The sequence below is a fragment of the Petaurus breviceps genome, unplaced genomic scaffold, assembly GCF_028583685.1.
Source record: "Petaurus breviceps papuanus isolate PSGF00001 unplaced genomic scaffold, PetGlider_PUasm1.0 175, whole genome shotgun sequence".
NCBI lineage: Eukaryota > Metazoa > Chordata > Mammalia > Diprotodontia > Petauridae > Petaurus > Petaurus breviceps.
In genome coordinates this window covers 50,674,720-50,693,219 of record NW_027185764.1, presented here as the reverse complement: position 1 = coordinate 50,693,219, position 18,500 = coordinate 50,674,720, and the positions used below count along the sequence as shown (strand labels likewise).

The window sequence follows — 18,500 nt, the reverse complement described above, 5'->3', positions numbered from 1 at the left end:
TACCTCTGTTTCCCATGGTTTAGAAAGGTATTTTTTTAGAAAGAATATTGACAAATTTTCTTATAAAGTAACTTTGTTACCAGAGGATTCACTAATTCATGCATCCCTGTAGAACACAGGAAAGTTGTCTTATTTTCAATAGCTCATCATTGCTGGATGATTTGTGCTTTCACTCTGTTCTCTTCACAAGCACCTCTACAATTCCTATCCTTCCTATTGTGATTTCATAAGATTCTGTAACAAGTTCACAAGAGGCCCATTGTTCCATAAAAAATGATTCTGGTAGTCATCCACAGGTTCTGGACCTTCCCTGCTTTCTTGAGTAGGAAGGCTGCCTTCATCCCTGCCTACAGGCTGAGTTGGACAAACTGCCTGGGGCTGCAGGAGAACTGAGAATTAGGAGTACAAGCAGGGATTCATGATGCCAATCAAACCTGTTGGTTGGATATGCGGCCAAGTAGTGAAGAACTTTTCTGGAAAAAGTATACACAATCTTGTTCAAATGGGAGTGGGGGTGTGGGAAACTGGGATAAAAATTCCTCAAGACTTTCTTATTTTCTCAGTCTCCAAGGAATTGCCACCTATATATGTTGCATTCTTTGGGAATATGTTGGGGAGTATATTTTTAGTTAAGATATTTCTTTGGCTTCTTTTCATCTCTCAGTTGAGGGATTACAGAAAGCAATCATGGACCTTGTAGACGAATTTAAGGATGAATTTCCCACCATATTAAGATTATCACAGTCAAACCAGGTAATGTGACTTTATAACTTTGAAAAGGGATCTTCTTTTCAAAAAACAAATGAATATTGTATTTTTTTCCTACCACTTGTTGGATACTTGATCTTGAGGCTGAATGCATAAAGACACAAGAAAGATTGATAGCTCAAATATAAGACAAAAATGTTGCAAATTTCAGCTCATAAAAGACTCCCTAAATTTTAATGTGCTATTAGGGTTCCAGCTTAAGAGAAGAAGACAAGGTCATGGTTCCAGACAGAAAAAAATGTTAGGAATATATAATATAAATGTTAGGAATTTGATCCAAGGCAAATCAACCAAAATCAAGAAGGAAATGGCTCCTGTGGTTCTGTTTATTATGGTTAACAGAAACCAACATGATATAGGTGACAATGTAAAACAAGATAAGAAATTTCGCTATCCTCAAAGCAAACAAGATACTTAAAATTTAATTAATGTAAAATAAAAATGCATCTACATGTACTCCAAATAAAGCTTACTTGAACTAAACCAAATGTGATAGGGAAAATAATACCAATTGGAAAAGATAGATGTTGTGGGTATATATTACCCAGTCAGTCAATAAACATTTATTAGGTACCACTTTGTGCCAGGCACTGTGCTAAGCACTGGGGATACAAAAAGAAAAAAGAAAAGAAAAAAGGCAAAAAATGTGGAAAGAAAAAGTGTTAAAAGACTTATGATCAAGAGGTATTAGATGTTAGTATGGAGCCCTCTGAGTAAATGAAGGGGTTTGGAAGAGAAATGTGGGCCAATGATTGTATTACACTGGTTAGGAAGAAAGACAGCTTATTTATGAGAGGTAAATAATCTGGTTTGCCAGAAAGGTTCATACTCTAGAGTGGAGGTTTTACCATAGTATAGAAGAAAATATTCTTTAAAAATCATCCATTTACTTGATAATAACCCACTAGCAACCTTACTTGTCTGTAATAATGCCAAAATTCAGTTGAGACAAAAATGTTGAGACATTTAAAGTAAATATTTCAGCATATTAGGCTACTGAATAAACTTACATGGAAATATCTATGTGATGCAGAAGTGTTAATTTGCACTGACTTTTTACAATTTTTTAGATACTTAAAGTGTAGGGATAACATATCAAAAATTAATTGAGGAATGATTCATTTTGTTTCATTGGTTAGAATGGAATGTAGCAATGCTAAGTGATTTCTCTGGGGTTCAGTTTCTATTAGAAATCAAAGAATCATATCTTTAGAGCTGGGAAAGAGTTTAGAAGTCATGGAGACTAACTCCCTCATTTTACAGATGAGGAAAAGAAATCGTGAACTGCCAGGGTCGCATAGCCAGTAATTGTAGGGGTCAGGATGTGAAGCCAAGTCATCCTCACTCCAAGTCCAGTGAACTATTCACTAGGGCTGATAAGATGCCATTATAACATATGTCATGATATAATATGTTCTAGTGATGCCAAAAGGTTTCTGATGTGATTTAGTTTGGAGTAGTGGATAGAGTCTGGGCTTGAAGTTAGGAAGAACTGGGTTTAAATTCCAGCCTGGCCAACACACTAGCTACATGACCCTGGGCAAACCACTTAACCTCTGCATGACCCAGATTAAGACTCATTTGCTAAATCATAGAGGGTTTCTTGTTGGTAGAGGGTATTTCCAATCCACCCTAGAAGATTCCATGCAATTCAGTCACAAATCTTTGTAACCTGTGGGATTTGTCATTTATCCAACAGATATTATCATACACAGGGAATTATGGGGATATAAAGTTGTATAAGATCTACTGTCAACCCTCAAGGAGCTTTTGGAGCGTATGCCAGTCACTTTTCAAAGGTTTGTTTTTCAGAAAACAGATATGATCCCAAGAGCATCCAAAACAAGGATGGCTATCACTCTAGCTAGGATACATGCAGGAGCAGTCCTCCAAGGATTACATAAGATATCCAGATCATCAAAATCAGTTGCCAAACTTTTGCAGCCTCAACTTGCCCATAGGCTTTTAGAGCTAAAGAACATATCACATCGTCTTCTGAGGGATGTAAACACCCCAAAGCAACCTCTGTATAAAGTTCAGGTAAGAGAAATGAACATTTAATAACTTTAAAAAATGATTCTCTAAAATATTGGAAAAATGAGTATTTATTTCATTTAAATTCTTAGGTACAAAGCTGATATTCTTGGTAAGGAAAAGATTTGCTAAGACCTTTCATCCCATGCGATTTGTTCTCAAGTATTGTGAAGGGAGAGAGTAATGAATATAAGAGAAACAGATCTATGGATGCCTCCTTAAAACAACCATATAAATTAGCACAAACCTCAAACCTAAAACAATTAAGCAGCAAGACTTTAAAAAAAGTTTTTCTCTCTTTTCCCCATTACCTTTTTTTTTTTTTTAAGTATACACAATATCTGAGGAGAGAGTAAGGGAAGAATGTGAGAAAATGCTGACAATATTTTGCTATAAGGTTATGTTTAGGGTCTTTCCTCTTAGTTGTATAAATAAAGTGGTGTGTCACATTTGAAGAATTGTAAAAAAGGCTAGGTCATTTAGGTGCTGTCCAAAGCTAGAATACATCAGTAAGACGTACTGAATGGCTCAGTATTGAGTTTTACATGCTTTTATTTAGCTTATATACGACACAGTGCTTGAGCTATGGAGCTTACAACAACTGGCAGACTGGAGTATTCAAGGAAACTTCAAAGGAGTACTTCTAACTTTTATTTACTTCATTCTTTGGTATTGTATGTGCTGAGAGAGAAACTTTTTTTTGGTATTTTTTAAAAATTGTATTTTACTTTTTTTTCAAACAATGAAAATCCACCTTTCTCCCTCAAGAATGAAAGAAAAACAAAACCCTTGTTGCAGATGTGTGTAGTCGAGCAGACCAAATTTCCCTTTGGCCATGTCCAAAAATAGATGTCAGTATGCACTTTGAGTCCTTCACCTCTCTGTCAGGAAGAGGGTAGCATGTTTCATCATTTTTTCTATAGAATGGTAACTGATGACTTCATTAATCAGATTCCTAATGCTTTCAAAGTTGTTTTTCTTTTGCATATTGTTCTCCTGGTTCATTTCACTCTGCCTCACTTCATACAAGACTTCACAAGTCTGTCCCAAACCATCCCCTCCATCATTTCTTACTACACAGTAGTATTCTATCACATTCATGTACCATTGTGCCGTGGGCTGCTCAGTGTCCAGCACTTAACATGATTCGGAGACGTGAATAAGAAATGACTAGGCCATGTGGGTAGTTCAAGGAAGAACGATGAACTCCATTTGTTGATTCTTAGGATGAGGTTTTTATAGAGCAATGAGACAAAAGAAGGGGATTCAAGCATTCTTATCTTTATCTTAGTCTGTCATATCCTGGAAGTAGCATGGCAGTAAGGCTTTTGCCCTCTAGGTGCCATAAAGTCTTAGGAAAAGTCAGTTAACTCCTTTCACATGCAGTTACATTACAAAGGATGCTTTTGAGAGCTGGCTTCAAGCCTGAAACCAAAGCTGCATCATCAAGTATATCTACATAGGAACCGACCACCTAAGAATTCAAATATTTTGGTTCTGAGCAACTAAAATCTTGGGGCAGAGCCTATTGGTCTCAGAACTCAAACAACATCCTTTTAAGTGTAACCCATATTAAAAGAACTCAGGAGCTAACTTGACCAAAAGTCATATCTCAAAGAGGTCTTTGCTATTAAAAGTCCACTATTATCAAGGTAATTATCTGAGTCCTGGCTCAGGCCTCTTTGGCTCCCCACACCATTGCTTGCTTAGCCATTCCCCAAAGGATAGGCACCTTCTCAGAATCTCATTCTTTGACATCTCAGAAAAAAACCTTAAATTTTTGTCCCCTCCTTAATAAGAGTTTGATTTGCTTAGAACTAATCCTAGGGAGAGAAAGAAAAAGAAAAAAAAAACCCTTTTTTGTCTTGTTGTCTTCTTCCCTGTCCTGCTCATGGGTATTGTTGTTGAGTCATTCAGTTGTATCTGACTCTTTATGACTCCATGAACACACCAGGACTTCTATCCTCAACGGTCTCCTGAAATCTGTTCAAGCTCACGTTCATTGTTTCCATAACACTATCTATCCATCTCATCCTCTTCCATCCCTTTCTCCTTTGGCCTTCAATCTTTCCCAACATGAGGGTCTTTTCTAATGAGTCTTATCTTCTCATTATATGGCCAAAGTATTTAAGTTTCAGCTTCAGTATTTGACCTTCCAGTAAAGAGTCTGAATTAATTTCTTCCGTGTATTGACTGACTTGATCTCTTTACTATCTAAGGGACTATCAAAAGTCATCTCCAGTACCACAATTCAAAAGCATTGATTCTGTGGTGCTCAGCTTTCCTTATGGTATAACTCTCACAACCATACATTGCTACTGGAAAAACCATAGTTTTGACTACATGCACCTTTGTCAACAAGGTGATGTATGTGCTTTTTAGCATGCTGTCCGGATTTACCATAGCTTTCCTTCCAGGGAGCAAGTGTCTTTTAATTTCATGGCTGCCGTCACTGTCTGCAGTGATCTTTGAGTCCAAGAATATAAAATCTGACACTGTTTTCATTTTTTCTCCTGTTTTCCAGGAAGAGATGGGAACAGTTGTCAAGATCTTAGGTTTTTTTATGTTAAACTTCAAGCCAGCTTTTATACTCTCCTCTTCCACCCTCAAGAAGCTTCTTAATTTTTCACTTTCCGTCATCTGAACTGTATTGTCTGCTTAGCTGAGATTGTTGATATTCCTTAATCCTGTCTTTTGATTCGCCCAGCCTGGCATTTCTCATGATGTACTCTGCATATAAGCTAAAGAAGGCAACAATGTGAAACTTTGTCATACTCCTTTTCCAATCTTCAACCAATCAATCGTTCCCTGTTTGATTCCAATTGGTGCTTCTTGGCCCCCGTACAGGTTCCTCAAGAGACAAATAAGTTTCTCATCTCTTTGAGGACTTGCCACATTTTGTTATGATCCGCAGTCAAAGGCTTTAATGCAGTCAGTGGAGCAGGAGTAGATGTTTCTCTGGAACTCCTTTGCTTTCTCCATAATCCAGCAAATGTTGGCAATTTAGTTTCTTGTTCCTCTGCCTCTTCAAAAACCAGTCTCACTTCTGCTAATTCTTGGTTCACATATTGCTGAAGCCTGCCTTGCAGAATCTTAAGAAAAACTTTGCTGGTATGTGAAAGGAGCACAATTGTTTAGTCATTTGAACATTCCTTGGCATTGCCCTTCATTAGGATTGGGACATAAGCTGATCTTTTCCAATCCAGTGGTCGCTCTTGAGTTTTCCAAATTTGCTGTCATATTGACTGCAACACTTTAACAGCATCATCTTTTAGGATTTTAAATAGCTCAGCTGCTGGAATTCTCTCACCTCCACTAGTCTTACCATTAGCAATGCTTCCTAAGGCCCATTTGACTTCATTCTGTGGGATTTCTGGTTCTAGATCAGAAACCACACCATCATGGTTATCAGTGATATTAAGATCTTTCTTCTATAGTTCTGTGTATTCTTGCTACCTCTTCTTAATCTCTACTTCTGTTAAGCCCCTATCGTTTTTGTCTTTTATCATTCCCATTTTTGCAGGAAATGTATCTCTAATTTTCTTGAAAAGATCTCATGTCTTTCCATCCTATTGTTTTTTTCTATTTCTTGGCATAGCTCATTTAAGAAAACCTTCTTATCTCTCTTTGCTACTCTCTGGAATTCTGCATTCACTTAGGTATATATCTTTCTCTTCCTTCTTTACCTTTCTTTTTTTTCTTTTCTCTCTTTTCTTGGAGGGGGGAAGGCAAGGCAATTGGGGTTAAGTGACTTGCCCAAGGTCACACAGCTAGTGTCAATTGCCTGAGATCAGATTTGAACTCAGGCCCTCGACTCCAGGGCTGGTGTTCTATTCACTGTGCCACCTCACTGCCCTTCTCCTTTTCCTTTCACTTTCCTTTCCACAGCTATTTGTAAACCCTTATCAAATAGCCATTTTGCTTTCTTGCTCTTCTTTTTCTTTGAGGTGGTTTTTGTTGCTGCTTCCTGTACAATATTGTGAACCTCTGTCCAGTTCTTCAGGCACTCTAACTACCAGATCTCATCACTTAAGTCTGTTTTCATCACTTCTACTTCATATTTATAAGGGATATTATTTGGATCATACCTATACTTTCTGATAGTTTTCCCTATTTTATTCAATTTTAAGTCTGACTTTTGCAATAATCTCATGACCTGGGCCATAGTCCGCTCCAAGTCTTGTTTTAACTGACTTATATAGAGCTTCTTCACCTTTGCTGCAAAGTATATAATCAATTTGATTTTGATATTGACCATCTAGCAATGTCCATGTGTAAAGTTGCCTTTTGGTCCGTCCAAAAAGAGTGTTCGCTATGACCAGAGTTACTTTTACAAAACTCGATTATTCTCTACTATGCTTCATATTGTACTCCAAGGACAAATTTGCCTGTTAGTCCAATTATCTTTTGATTTCCTGCTTTAGCATTACAGTCCCCTGTGATGAATGTGACATCTTTTTTTGTTGTTCTTATTTCTTGAAGATGCTGTAAGTCTTCATAGAACTGATCAACTTTGCCCTCTTCAACATCAGTGGAACGATTTGCCTTGGATTTGAACAAATACCATTCTGTCATTCTTGAGATTCTACCCTAGTATTGTTTTTCTCATCCTGTCATTGACTATGAGTGCTACTCCATCTCTTCTAAGGGATTCTTGCCTACAGCAGTATATGTAGTGATCACCTGAATTAAATTCAAGTATTCCTTTCCATTTTAAGTTCACTGACACTCAAGATGTTGATGTTTAATTTCATAGCTATGATAGTCGTCAACAAAACAGAAGACTTCCCTTCAGGACAGTTCCCTAAAACAGAAGACATTCCAGTGGTCATCTGAGCCAGAAATGGGATGCCACAATAAAGACTATTGCTGGAAATTAGAGACAACTTGCAGGCCTTTATTCTGGTGGCCTTTTCACTGTTGTTCTTTGTACCTTTTGTAGGTTCCACAAAACCTGACTTTTTTAGAGTTTAGTAGGCATCTATACTTAATGCTCTGTCATTCTCAGATCCCTAATATACTAGAAAATGCTATGATTGTTATTTGTTCAACTGAGAATGTATATAATTCAATTAAGAATGATAATATTAATTTGAGCAATGAAAAGGTTTTTCCAAGATGCAGGTAGCATCACCAACAGGGCTTGATTAAAAAAATTTTTTTTAATAGAAAACAATACTTGGAGTTTCTGGAAAACTTAAAATTACCTTACTTTTCCAAAAGTCAGACTTTTGTCCACCTCAGCAGTCTAAAAAAGTCATCACCTGGAAATACTTTAAAAAGATAATTTCTTCTTTTTTTTAACATTTAAAAAAATTAATATTTTCTCTTCCCCCAGTTACAGGTAAAAGCGATTTTCAACATTCATTTTTAAAACTTTGAATTCCAAATTCTCTCCCTTCCTTCTTCCCCAACACCTCCCCCCCCCAGTTGAGAAGGCAAGTAATTTGATATAGGTTATATATGTGCAGTCATGCAAAACATAGCCATAACAGTTATGTTGTAAAAGAAAACATGGACAAAAAAAACCTCAAGAAAAATGAAGTTAAAAAAAGTGTGCTTCAATCTGTATTCAGATACCATTAGTTCTTTCTCTGATGATGGATAATGTTTTTCTTCATAAGGTCCTTCAGAGTTGTTTTGGATCATTGTAGTGCTGAAAAAAGCTGTTATTCACAGTTGATCATCTTATAATATTGCTATTACTTTGAACATAATACATTTCACTTTGCATCAGCCCATACAGTGTCTTTTCAGGTTTTTCTGAGAGCATCCTGCTCATATTTCTAATAGTATAATAGTATTCCATTGTAATCACATACCACAACTTCTTCAACCATTCCCCAATTGATAGGCATCCCCTCAATTTTTAATTCTTTGCCCCCAGAAAAAAGCTGCTATAAATATTTTTGTACATATAGGTCCTTTTCCTTTTTGTTTTTAATCTCTTTTGGATACAGACCTAGAAGTGGTATTGCTAGGTCAAAGGGTATGCATGGTTTTATAGACCTTTAGGCATAGCTCCAAATTGCTCTACAGAATGGTTGAATCAGTTCACAACTCCACCAATAGTGCATTAATTTCTCATTTTCCCCACATCCCCTTCAATATTCATCATTTTCCTTTTCTGTCCTATTAGCCAATCTAATAGCCATAAGGTTGTACCTCAGAATTGTATTAATTTGCATTTCTACAATCATTACTGAATTATTTTTTCATATGATATAATGGTAATAGAAATTTGAAGATCTTCCCTGCCCCTTAATAAAGCCTAAATTGAACTTGAGGACTTTTCCAGATTTGAAAACATACTCTACCCTTAATAGGCTGCATGTGCTCACCTGGAGCCTGTGGTGGAAGGCTTGTTTTACAGGAAGGCACAACTTTTGTTACTTTGTAGTCAAGTGGGTCATGAGGGTTGTGACATTCTCTGACCCTGGAGAAGGCTATATATACCTCTGAGGCGAGGTTTTGCTTTGGGGCTCACTTTGGGAAGAGTTGTGTGATTTGGCCAGATGAGACTCTGGGCAGCCATTGAGCCCCTTGGCTTTGAAAACTCAGATGTTGGTGCTTCTCCCTCTGGTGACTAACTAGGTATGGATGTAATGGTCAGACAGCTAGAAGCCCTATCTGCGGAATTGTGTTATTTTCTCTTGTAATTTCTGTTTTTATTCTCTGAAGTTCAAGGTGCTGACTTTTTTGCCTGAACTAGGTAAATGATATATGTTTGATTGATTAAAGTAAGATTGTTAACCCTTTTTGAGTTGCTTTCCTTTAGAAAAGCAGATCAAAGAACCTGTGTTAGCAGCCATCCTGTGTATGCTAGGGTGCTTGCTGCTACATATGGATATGGAAAGCTTTAATTACTTCATCTGAAAACTTATATATTTTGATTGAAAAAGGCATTTTCACAGAATATAGCTGTCCCAAAGCTCAGGTGCTCATGATTATGGGCAAAACTATTCTCAGGGGTTTTAGTTACAAAATTATGTATAAAATGAGGCAACAGGTTCAGAGGAGGAAGATAAGCAGACAGAAGAATTATAAAAGTTCAGAGGAGGAAGATAAGCAGACAGAAGAATTATAAAAGCTCAGATGTCTGGAGTCATTTAGTATATGTGCAAAAAAGAGTCCTGTACAGCCCAGTAGTACCTGAGGGTATTACACACTTAATATTCAAAAAGATGATGCTGTCATCAAGAAAAGAGTATTAGTATCTTGTGCTTAAGAAAGCCATGTAATCTATTTTCAAAAGGTTTCTACGACAAATAGAATAAACATAGTTTTGTCATTGACAGAAGTATTTATCTGGAAAATTTACTAATGTAAAATACCTCCTCATAAAGAGACAATGATATATTGCTACAGTACCTAGTATGCAAATAAATTTCTCAATTAGAATTTATTAAATATAAAATACAGTGAAGTCTTATCTCACTTCAGTTTGCCAAGTTAATAAGTCTATTTGAAAAAAGTATCAAAACCAATCAAAGCATGCAGGCCTTATTTTTCCAAGTCCCAAGTAATTTCATAGATAGTTTCTTATAGCAATATTTTATCTATTCCTTTCCTATTTGTTCCTCTTCCTTTCCCCTGGGGGGAAAACCCACCCACAACTAAGTTTTTAATAATACTTAAGATCCCTAGCTTACAAATAACCAATATACAGGTAAGCATGGTCCTCAATCCATGACCACTGTCCCCAGTGCTGCTGACATAGGAGTCCATTGTGAAAAATCATTAAGTTTTTAGAGAATCTGTGAGTTCATAGAATCATGGAATGTTAGGATTGAAAGGGATTTCAGAGGTCATCTGGTTCAACCCCCAAAGAAGGTGGCATTTAACTAGAGCCTTAAAATAAGTCCTGGGGAAAAGTAATGAGGAAGAGCATTCTAGACATCAGGGTAGCCCTTTCCTATCCTGGCACGGAGGTTGGAGAACAGCAAGTAGCTTAGTTTTGCTGTATTAAATGCCTAAGGGAAGATAATGAGTAATCAGTCCCCCAAAGCAGACTAGGTCTAGATTATGAAAGGGAATGAATGCCAAGTAGAGGAAATTTTAAACCCTAGAGGTAAAGGAGAGCCATGGAATTTTCTTGAGCAAAGTAGTAACAGTCAGATCTACAATTTAGGAATATCATTTTTGGCAATCTTATGGAAGATGACTAGAAGGAAATAAGATACTAAATTCAAGAAGATTAAATAGGATGAAACTGACTTTTAAGACTGACCAAAATGTTGACTAGAATAGGCCAATAAGAGTACCAGGTACAGCACTATACTGGACATTTTTCTTTTCTTCAGGCTGACATCAATCGTTAATCATCACTCATTGATTGAAGGTATTCATTCATCTCTGAATTCTCATTGTACCTATCTAACATTCAGGCCATATTTTTTTCTCTTTTCCACAAGGATATTGTGGAAAATTTTGTAAGTACCTTGTTGTTATAGGAAAGTAAAATTTTAAGATCTTCCCTGCCCCTACGCTAAAGTGCACCTGGAGCCTGTGGTGGGAGGATTGTTTCTGAGGAGACACTTTATGATTGGGCAGTGGGGTCAAGAGGGTTGTTATATTCTCTGAGCCAGGAGAAGGCTATATAAACCCTGTAGTGAGACTTTGTTTCTCACTTTGAGAAGTGTTGTGTGATTTGACCAGATGAGACTCTGGGCAGCCATTGAGAGCCCCCCAGTTTCAAAAAACCCAGATGTTGATGCTTCCCTCTCTGGTAACTATGATTTGGTATGGATGTAATTGTTGGACAGCTGGAGGCCTGTCTGCTGAAATGTTTCTGTCTGTATACTCTGAAGTTCGGGGTGCTGACCTTTTCCCACTGAACTAGGTAAATGATATGTTTGATTAATTAAAGCAAGATTGTTAACTGGGATATTTTGAGTTGCTTTCCCTTAGAAAGGCAGATCTAGGAACCTGTGGTAGCAGCTACCCTGGGGATGCTAGGGTGCTTGCTGCTACACTTGTTAAAAAATTAGGCAAACTATGTCTATATAACTTTATGGGACTATCAGGAAGTTCATTAATGAAACACCATTTGAATTAACAAGAAACCTCTTTTAAATGCAAATACCTTTTGGAGGATTTGGGGGTGGGGAGGAGTTATCTGTCATTCTCACATTAATGGAATTTCATTCAATCCATGGCTTTTTCTAGTCATCTAGGAGATTAATCCCAGTGGCCACTAACACAGGAGTATCCCCACCCCTTTTTGTTGAGGGAGGGGCAGGAATTTACTATTTGTTGGGCCTGGTAGGTCTCCTTGTCTAAGGGCCTAGAAAAGACAATAGAAGGGCATTAGATGGGATCATTAAAAAGTAGGTTTGAGGATTCCAAAGGCAACCTTTTTCTATTTCAAAATTTTGTCCAGGGATGGCCTGGGTTAAAGAGACAACTTTTTCTCTTCATCTCCTATACTGCATGCCTTCCTCCCTGTACTTCCAGAATCCAGAATTCAGTCCAGTAATATTAACATAGCTGCATTATATGTTAAAAGACCTTTTGTGGGCTAGCCTAAGACCTAACCATTATTTGTAATAATGTTTCCAAGGAGAAATTGCCTTCTGCATTAAGTTGATTGTTTATCAACTTAAAATAATATTAGTAATTGACACATAAAGTATATAGAGTGCTTAAAGGCTTGCAAAGCACTTAATATATATACATTTGTTCCCAAATGAATATCTTCTTTTGTAGTAGAATTCTAGAAAAAGAATAAATTTTAAAAAGTAGTAAATTAAAAAGCAGTAAATTTTAAAGGCCTCATTTTACACTTCATATAAGGCTTAAATGTTTTAAGTGTTAACTTTTTTTTTCACATTACATTAAAAAAGCAAACGATTTACTTCCAATTTAACATGAATATACATGGCAGTAACTTATAGAAAGGAAATTAAAACTCAATCCTGGAAATGCAGAATCTGACTGCATCTAATGATCAGATATTCTGGTTTAGTATTTAAATAATTTTAGTAACTTAAATTTCTAAAAAAAATTATCTGCCAAGAATGTGACTGACAAAGATTCTGCAAGTGCTAATTTTTTTAAAAGAAAAAACTTACATTTTTTTCCCCTTTTCCTACAGGTCAGAAAGGGTTCTTTGTTAGATGTAATCTCCTTTCCAGCAAAAACAGCCTTTGCAAGCATAATGTATGCATCTTATGCAGCACTAATTTACTTGGTAGGTTAATAAAATACTTCTAAGTGCAATAGTTCTTTCATGTGATGGTGAAGAGATAAGATGAATGTCCATCTTAATTTTTCATAAAGATCAAATGCTATGGTAAACTAGAATATGCATAGCATTTGGGTGGAATTTCAACCTTGATTAGCCAGAATAAATGCTTTTTTGAGAATAAAGCATTACATACCCAGGCATTCATCCAGTTGTCACACTATAAGAAAGAATGGCCCTATTTTCATACCAACCTAATTATAGTACAGTAGAGCTTCTATTAACCAAATCTTAATGAACTAAACATCTATATTATCTAAAGTATACAGAAAGAAAATAAGAATACTGAAGCAATCTTATCAAAGGCTATTTCTAGAGATCTGATATTATTTAAATGTTTCCTCTCACACTGAAATTGCACTATAGTGCAGTATCCCCAATATCAATTCATGAAAGAAGCTGTCTTTGTTTAATTAATCAGAGTTCCTTAAATAATCTGGATAATCAAGACAACCCTAAAAGCTTCTTTTATCTAGCAGATAAAAATGGAATTGAATATCTTATTAAAAGTTTTTGCAAGTAAAATATAACCCTTAGGAGAGTACATTATCTTCCTTTTTAATCTATAGCCTCATTAACCTTGATTTGTGAATCAGAAACATTGCATCACTGAGCTAGAAGAGATTTTAGAACTAATCTGGTTTAATCTTCTCAGATTAGGAATTGAGTCCAAAGCCACACAATTCATCAATCCAGCACAACTCCCAGGCTTTCCATTATGCCATTTGTTTTATGGGTCTGTGGAATGGTGTTCCTTTGCTGCATCCAACCTAAAAATCCAAGAATTGTGGAAAACAAATCTGGGAAAGATATACTGGGTTATCTCTTCCAACCTCAAGTAACAAAGAGTGACATTCAAATGGGGAGTTGGGGGGTCAGGAGACCTTGGCTCTAATCCTGGTTTTGCTTTTAATGAGTGTAACTTTGAGTAAACCATTTTACAACTTTAGGCCTCAGTTTCTTCAACTATAAAATAGGAGGGATGTGTACCAAATGATCCCTAAAACCTTTCCTGTTCTTGAAATCAATAGTTTCTATGGTCTATGAGCAAACAAAAATAAACCCACCCTTTATTTAACCTGTGGCCTTACCTATTAACATATTCCTAAATCCCCTATTTCCATTTAAGTCCCAACACTATCAATCAATGGAATGAGACCATATGCCCCAGCAAATGGGCTTCAAGTAGGCCTCTCACCTAAGTACACCTAACTACAGTAAATATGTTGTATGGACCTAAGGTTTACTTAAAAATATTTGCCTTTGACCTGCAAGCATTCTGAGGTAAAATGCCGTAATTTCTGATCAAGTTGTCAAAGTATTACCCAGGTTATAAAACAAATGACTAAATCTTTCTATCTCACTTTCTTTCTAATTACCTATGACTAACTGTTCATAAACTACCTTCCAAAAACTTTAATATATTTGTAGCCTCCTCCTAGATTACTGGTTTGGGTCTTCTGGATTCTCTTGGATTAGACCTTGCTATTTGCCATTTAATTTATCTGTTTACTTGCTGCTTCCCAGGTAGAATTTAAGCTCCTTGAGGGCAGGGACTATTCTTTATATCTAGTAGTCCCACATGGTAGAATGGTCCCTTTTAGACTGTAAATTTCTTAAGAAATACTTGTTGAATTGAGATGAATTGTTAATTTCCTTGAAAACTTGCAGTCCTCTATAAGTATTTAGGTTTCATTTGCATGTTGCACTATACAGGATAAGTATAACAGTCCTAGGTTTAACAACTTTTCTGAAATTCTTAAAACTTTAAATTTTTTTATTTCATGCATATTTCCTGATAAAAGTGCCACATAGAATAAATTTATTTGTGCACGAGACTTCTGGGGTTGGAGGAGATGAGCAGATTAAAATAATTTTAAAAGAATTTTAGTGATATTCTTTGAGATAATGAGTCAGGGGTATCACAAAGGTTGGGGCTAGAAATCACTACTGTATTGTCTTATTGAATTCTTCTCCAAACAATCTATATTCTTTTCAAATTATGGTACTCTAAACTAGACAGCCATTACTAAATGCAGAAAATTCCAAAGTTGTTATAGAGAATTCTACTTTATAGTATTAGTTGGGAAGCTAATTCAATTACTTAGAAAATATTTTCTTGAACAAATCATGAAAACATAAATTCTGAAACTATTAGAATTGTTATATTACAATAACTTTAAAATATGTTGTTTAAAAATAAATCAATTTTTCTTTTTATTACATAGACAGTCTGTATTAATGCACTGCTGGAGAAGGTGAAGAATATTTTTCAAGAAGAAGAGTCCATAAGGCAAAACAAAAATGATAATTTTGAAGTTAGAAAAGCCTTTTCTGAGCCTGTGTTTTCTGAATATGAAATAGTAGCTAAGCCTTATAGATCTCTGCCAGAGAACCCAAACACTGTTCTCCTTTCTGATATTAAGTTGAATGACAAGATTCAAGTATTACATTCTGTATTTGACCAATCAACTGAAATGAATGAATAAGTAAATATGAATACAAATACAAAAATTTTAAAATGGAGCTTAAATGCTATCTGAAGGTACATTCAATCTGAAAGTGGGGAAAATGTAGATATATTGAATACCCTACTTGTAAACAAAGCAATTGCTATAAAATGTCATTCTGTGGTGCTATGTAGAAGAAAAATAAAATGAACTGTTTTGTATATATATGTATAAGTGGTTTTCAGCACAAAAAAGTGAAAATAATATAGATATATAAATCAGTATAAATCTTCATTTTAACAAATCAATATTAATTTGGTAGATTGTATTATGGCACAGCCTAGACTGTGGGTCCTTTTACAATAAATTTATATTTTTGAAATCTCTTTTGAATATTTTTCTAATAACTGAAATTATTTAAAAGTTTTAATGAAGTTTAAAAACTAACAAAATACCCCCATAATCTTTTTCATAAAGATATTAAGTATAAGTGCAGTGAGTAAGAGCACCAGCCCCAGAGTCGGGATGACCTGGGATCGAATCTGGGCTCAGGCACCCACCCAGAAACACCTGGCTGTGTAACCTTGAGCAAGTTACTTAACCCCAATTGCTTAGGGGTGGCCAGGTGGCGCAGTGAGTAAGAACACAGGCCCCAGAGTTGGAATGACCTGGGATCGAATCTGGGCTCAGATACTTAGCACCACACCCAGAAATAACTGGCCGTGTAACCTTGAGCAAGTTACTTAACCCCAATTGCTCTAAAAAAAAAAAAGATATTAAGTATGTGAGTATTCACAAGCTTCATAGCCCAAGCCTATTTTGCCCTGAATATTTACTTTCTCCCTCACTTTATCTGAAAAATGCAGAAGTAAACACTTGAGTTTCTTGGGTGGTCATACTGTTTAATTATAAAATTTTACATTTACAATTCAAAATTGATTTGTATTCATGTTTATTTGTATACACAACTTTATGGTAGCTAGATGATATAGTAGATAGAAAGCTGGACCTATAGTCAGGAAAACCTTAGTTTAAATCCAGTCTCATACACTTACTACCTATATGACCTTGGTTGAGTCATTATTTGTGAGTCCATTTGCCTCAGTTTCCTCATCTATAAAATTGGGATATTGGCACCTATTTCCTAGAGTTGTTGTGAAGGTCAAATTATATCCTATTTCTGAAGCATGTAGTGTAGTGCTTGGCACACAGTAGGTGCTATATAAATGCTAGCTATTGTGATTATAAAGTTCAAATCCTGTATGTAATCAAATATGTAAAACTGATTAACTTTATAACTTTAAAAGAAAAAATGAAGTAGATTAATGCTAACACTTAAAGATGACTTCTGCTTCATATTTCTTAAAGTGTATTTTCAAGGCTTAAAATGTATTATTTATAGGTTACAGAGAAATAATTCAAATTTAAGGCCACAAATCAGACTCATGCTGTTTATCATGGGAACACATGAGCTCTTTGAGGGCAGGGATTGTTTCATTTTTTTTGTTTTTGTATCCCCAGCACCTAGCACAATGCCTGGCACTGCTAGTGCTTAGTAAATACTGTTGAATTTAATTGAGTACAGTGAATTTAAAGCTAGTCCCCTGACTCCAAAGTCACTGTCTTGCCAAGGAACTACACTTGCTTTTACATTGTATCTTCAACCTTTGGGATCAACATAAATATATGGATGTGATTACTAATTCCTTTTCTAGAAGGCCCTTGTATGCTCAGTTTTTTCAGTCCTGTCTAATTCTTTGTGACCCCTTTTGGAGTTTTCTTGACAAAGACCCTGGAGCGGTTTGCCATTTCCTTCTCTAGCTTGTTTTATAGATGAAGAAACTGAAGCAAACAGGATTAAGTAACTTGTCCAGGGTAACACAGCTAGTAAGTGTTTGAGGCTACATTAGAACTCAACTCTTCCTGTCTCCAGGTTGGCTGTTCTATCTAATGTGCCATGTAGGAGTTCCTTACCCATTCTTATAATAATAAATTCCGGAAATTGCCAGGAATTTGAGCCACGCTCATCACTCTACAGTTTATAGCCAGCAGCTTTTCCCTTTTTTTTTTCTTGAATAACAAAACAAAACAAAAAAACAACTAGGACATTTGTTCTTCCCTTGTCCTGCTGCAACTCTCACATTCTCTATACTCTTTCCAAGAGCAGTAACAATTCCAAGAATCTGGGATACCTCTCAGGTGTATCTAGGCCAAGTGACTTGAACTCATCAGGGGCAGTTAGTTGTTTTCTCTTATTTTCTTCTTACTTGGGTCTCAACTTCCTATCATACTTTTGTTCTATCTTTTTCCTGTCCAAAGATCATTGTCCCGGGTAGAGAAAACAGACACAAGAATTGAACAGTTCTGTCCTCCTTCTGCCATCTCTTATCATGGCTGCAGCTCACTAGAACACTGGTTCTATCTTTGAGCTTCCTCTTCTTAATTTAAACAAAATATAACAAACCCCGTTGTGTTTTTTCTAGCATTCCTTTCCAGTCTCAGATCTTTCCGAACTTCAGTTTTCCAAACTTAAAGGACCATGACATGCTTTTACATTGATGCTCTGATAACTGCCCTTGCTTCCATTTTCTTTTTTTTAGAATAACAAAGGGAGGTTTTATTGAAAGTCAACAGTTACTAAATAGTAAAGAAATAGGGCACGCATTGCATAGTTCTTGTCAATGAAAAACTGAGACTGAAACAAATTCAGTTGATCAACATTGTTAATATTAAAATATCTTTAATGTCTTAAAACTAGATTTCATATTTATCAATTACCCTATTTTAAGAATTGATTGGAGTTGATATGTTTGATTGTGAGATTTTATACAATGGTAACACCATGATATTTAGTTTAATTGGCTATGACTAAAAAAAGAAAAGGTCATTTTTAATACCATAACCCCCACTACTGTTGTTGTTTTAGTCTGAACCTATGCTTTTATTATCAACTTAATTACTATAAAACATTTATATGATGACTGTCTGGGTGGTATTGCTTC

The 18,500-nt window shown here is 35.8% G+C and overlaps 1 protein-coding gene across 1 annotated transcript; it reads left to right on the top strand.

The window, feature by feature from the left end:
- The first annotated feature begins 421 nt into the window (after positions 1-421).
- SPATA9 (spermatogenesis associated 9) lies at positions 422-16,523 on the top strand. Its single transcript, XM_069085118.1, has 5 exons — positions 422-482; positions 665-753; positions 2,581-2,808; positions 12,899-12,994; positions 15,277-16,523. Exons 1-5 carry the CDS (start codon positions 422-424, stop codon positions 15,535-15,537), a joined length of 735 nt encoding a protein of 244 aa, XP_068941219.1. The 3' UTR covers positions 15,538-16,523.
- Positions 16,524-18,500: the final 1,977 nt, after the last annotated feature.

What these genes read in the sequence shown, in the direction of transcription:
- SPATA9 (XM_069085118.1), top strand. Translation starts at nt 422, where the DNA reads ATGCCAATCAAACCTGTTGGTTGGATATGCGGCCAAGTAGTGAAGAAC. An exon ending in GAAGAACTTTTCTGGAAAAA is followed by an intron (nt 483 to 664) that starts GTATACACAATC and finishes TTCATCTCTCAG; the next exon opens with TTGAGGGATTACAGAAAGCA. An exon ending in ATGCAGCACTAATTTACTTG is followed by an intron (nt 12,995 to 15,276) that starts GTAGGTTAATAA and finishes TTTATTACATAG; the next exon opens with ACAGTCTGTATTAATGCACT.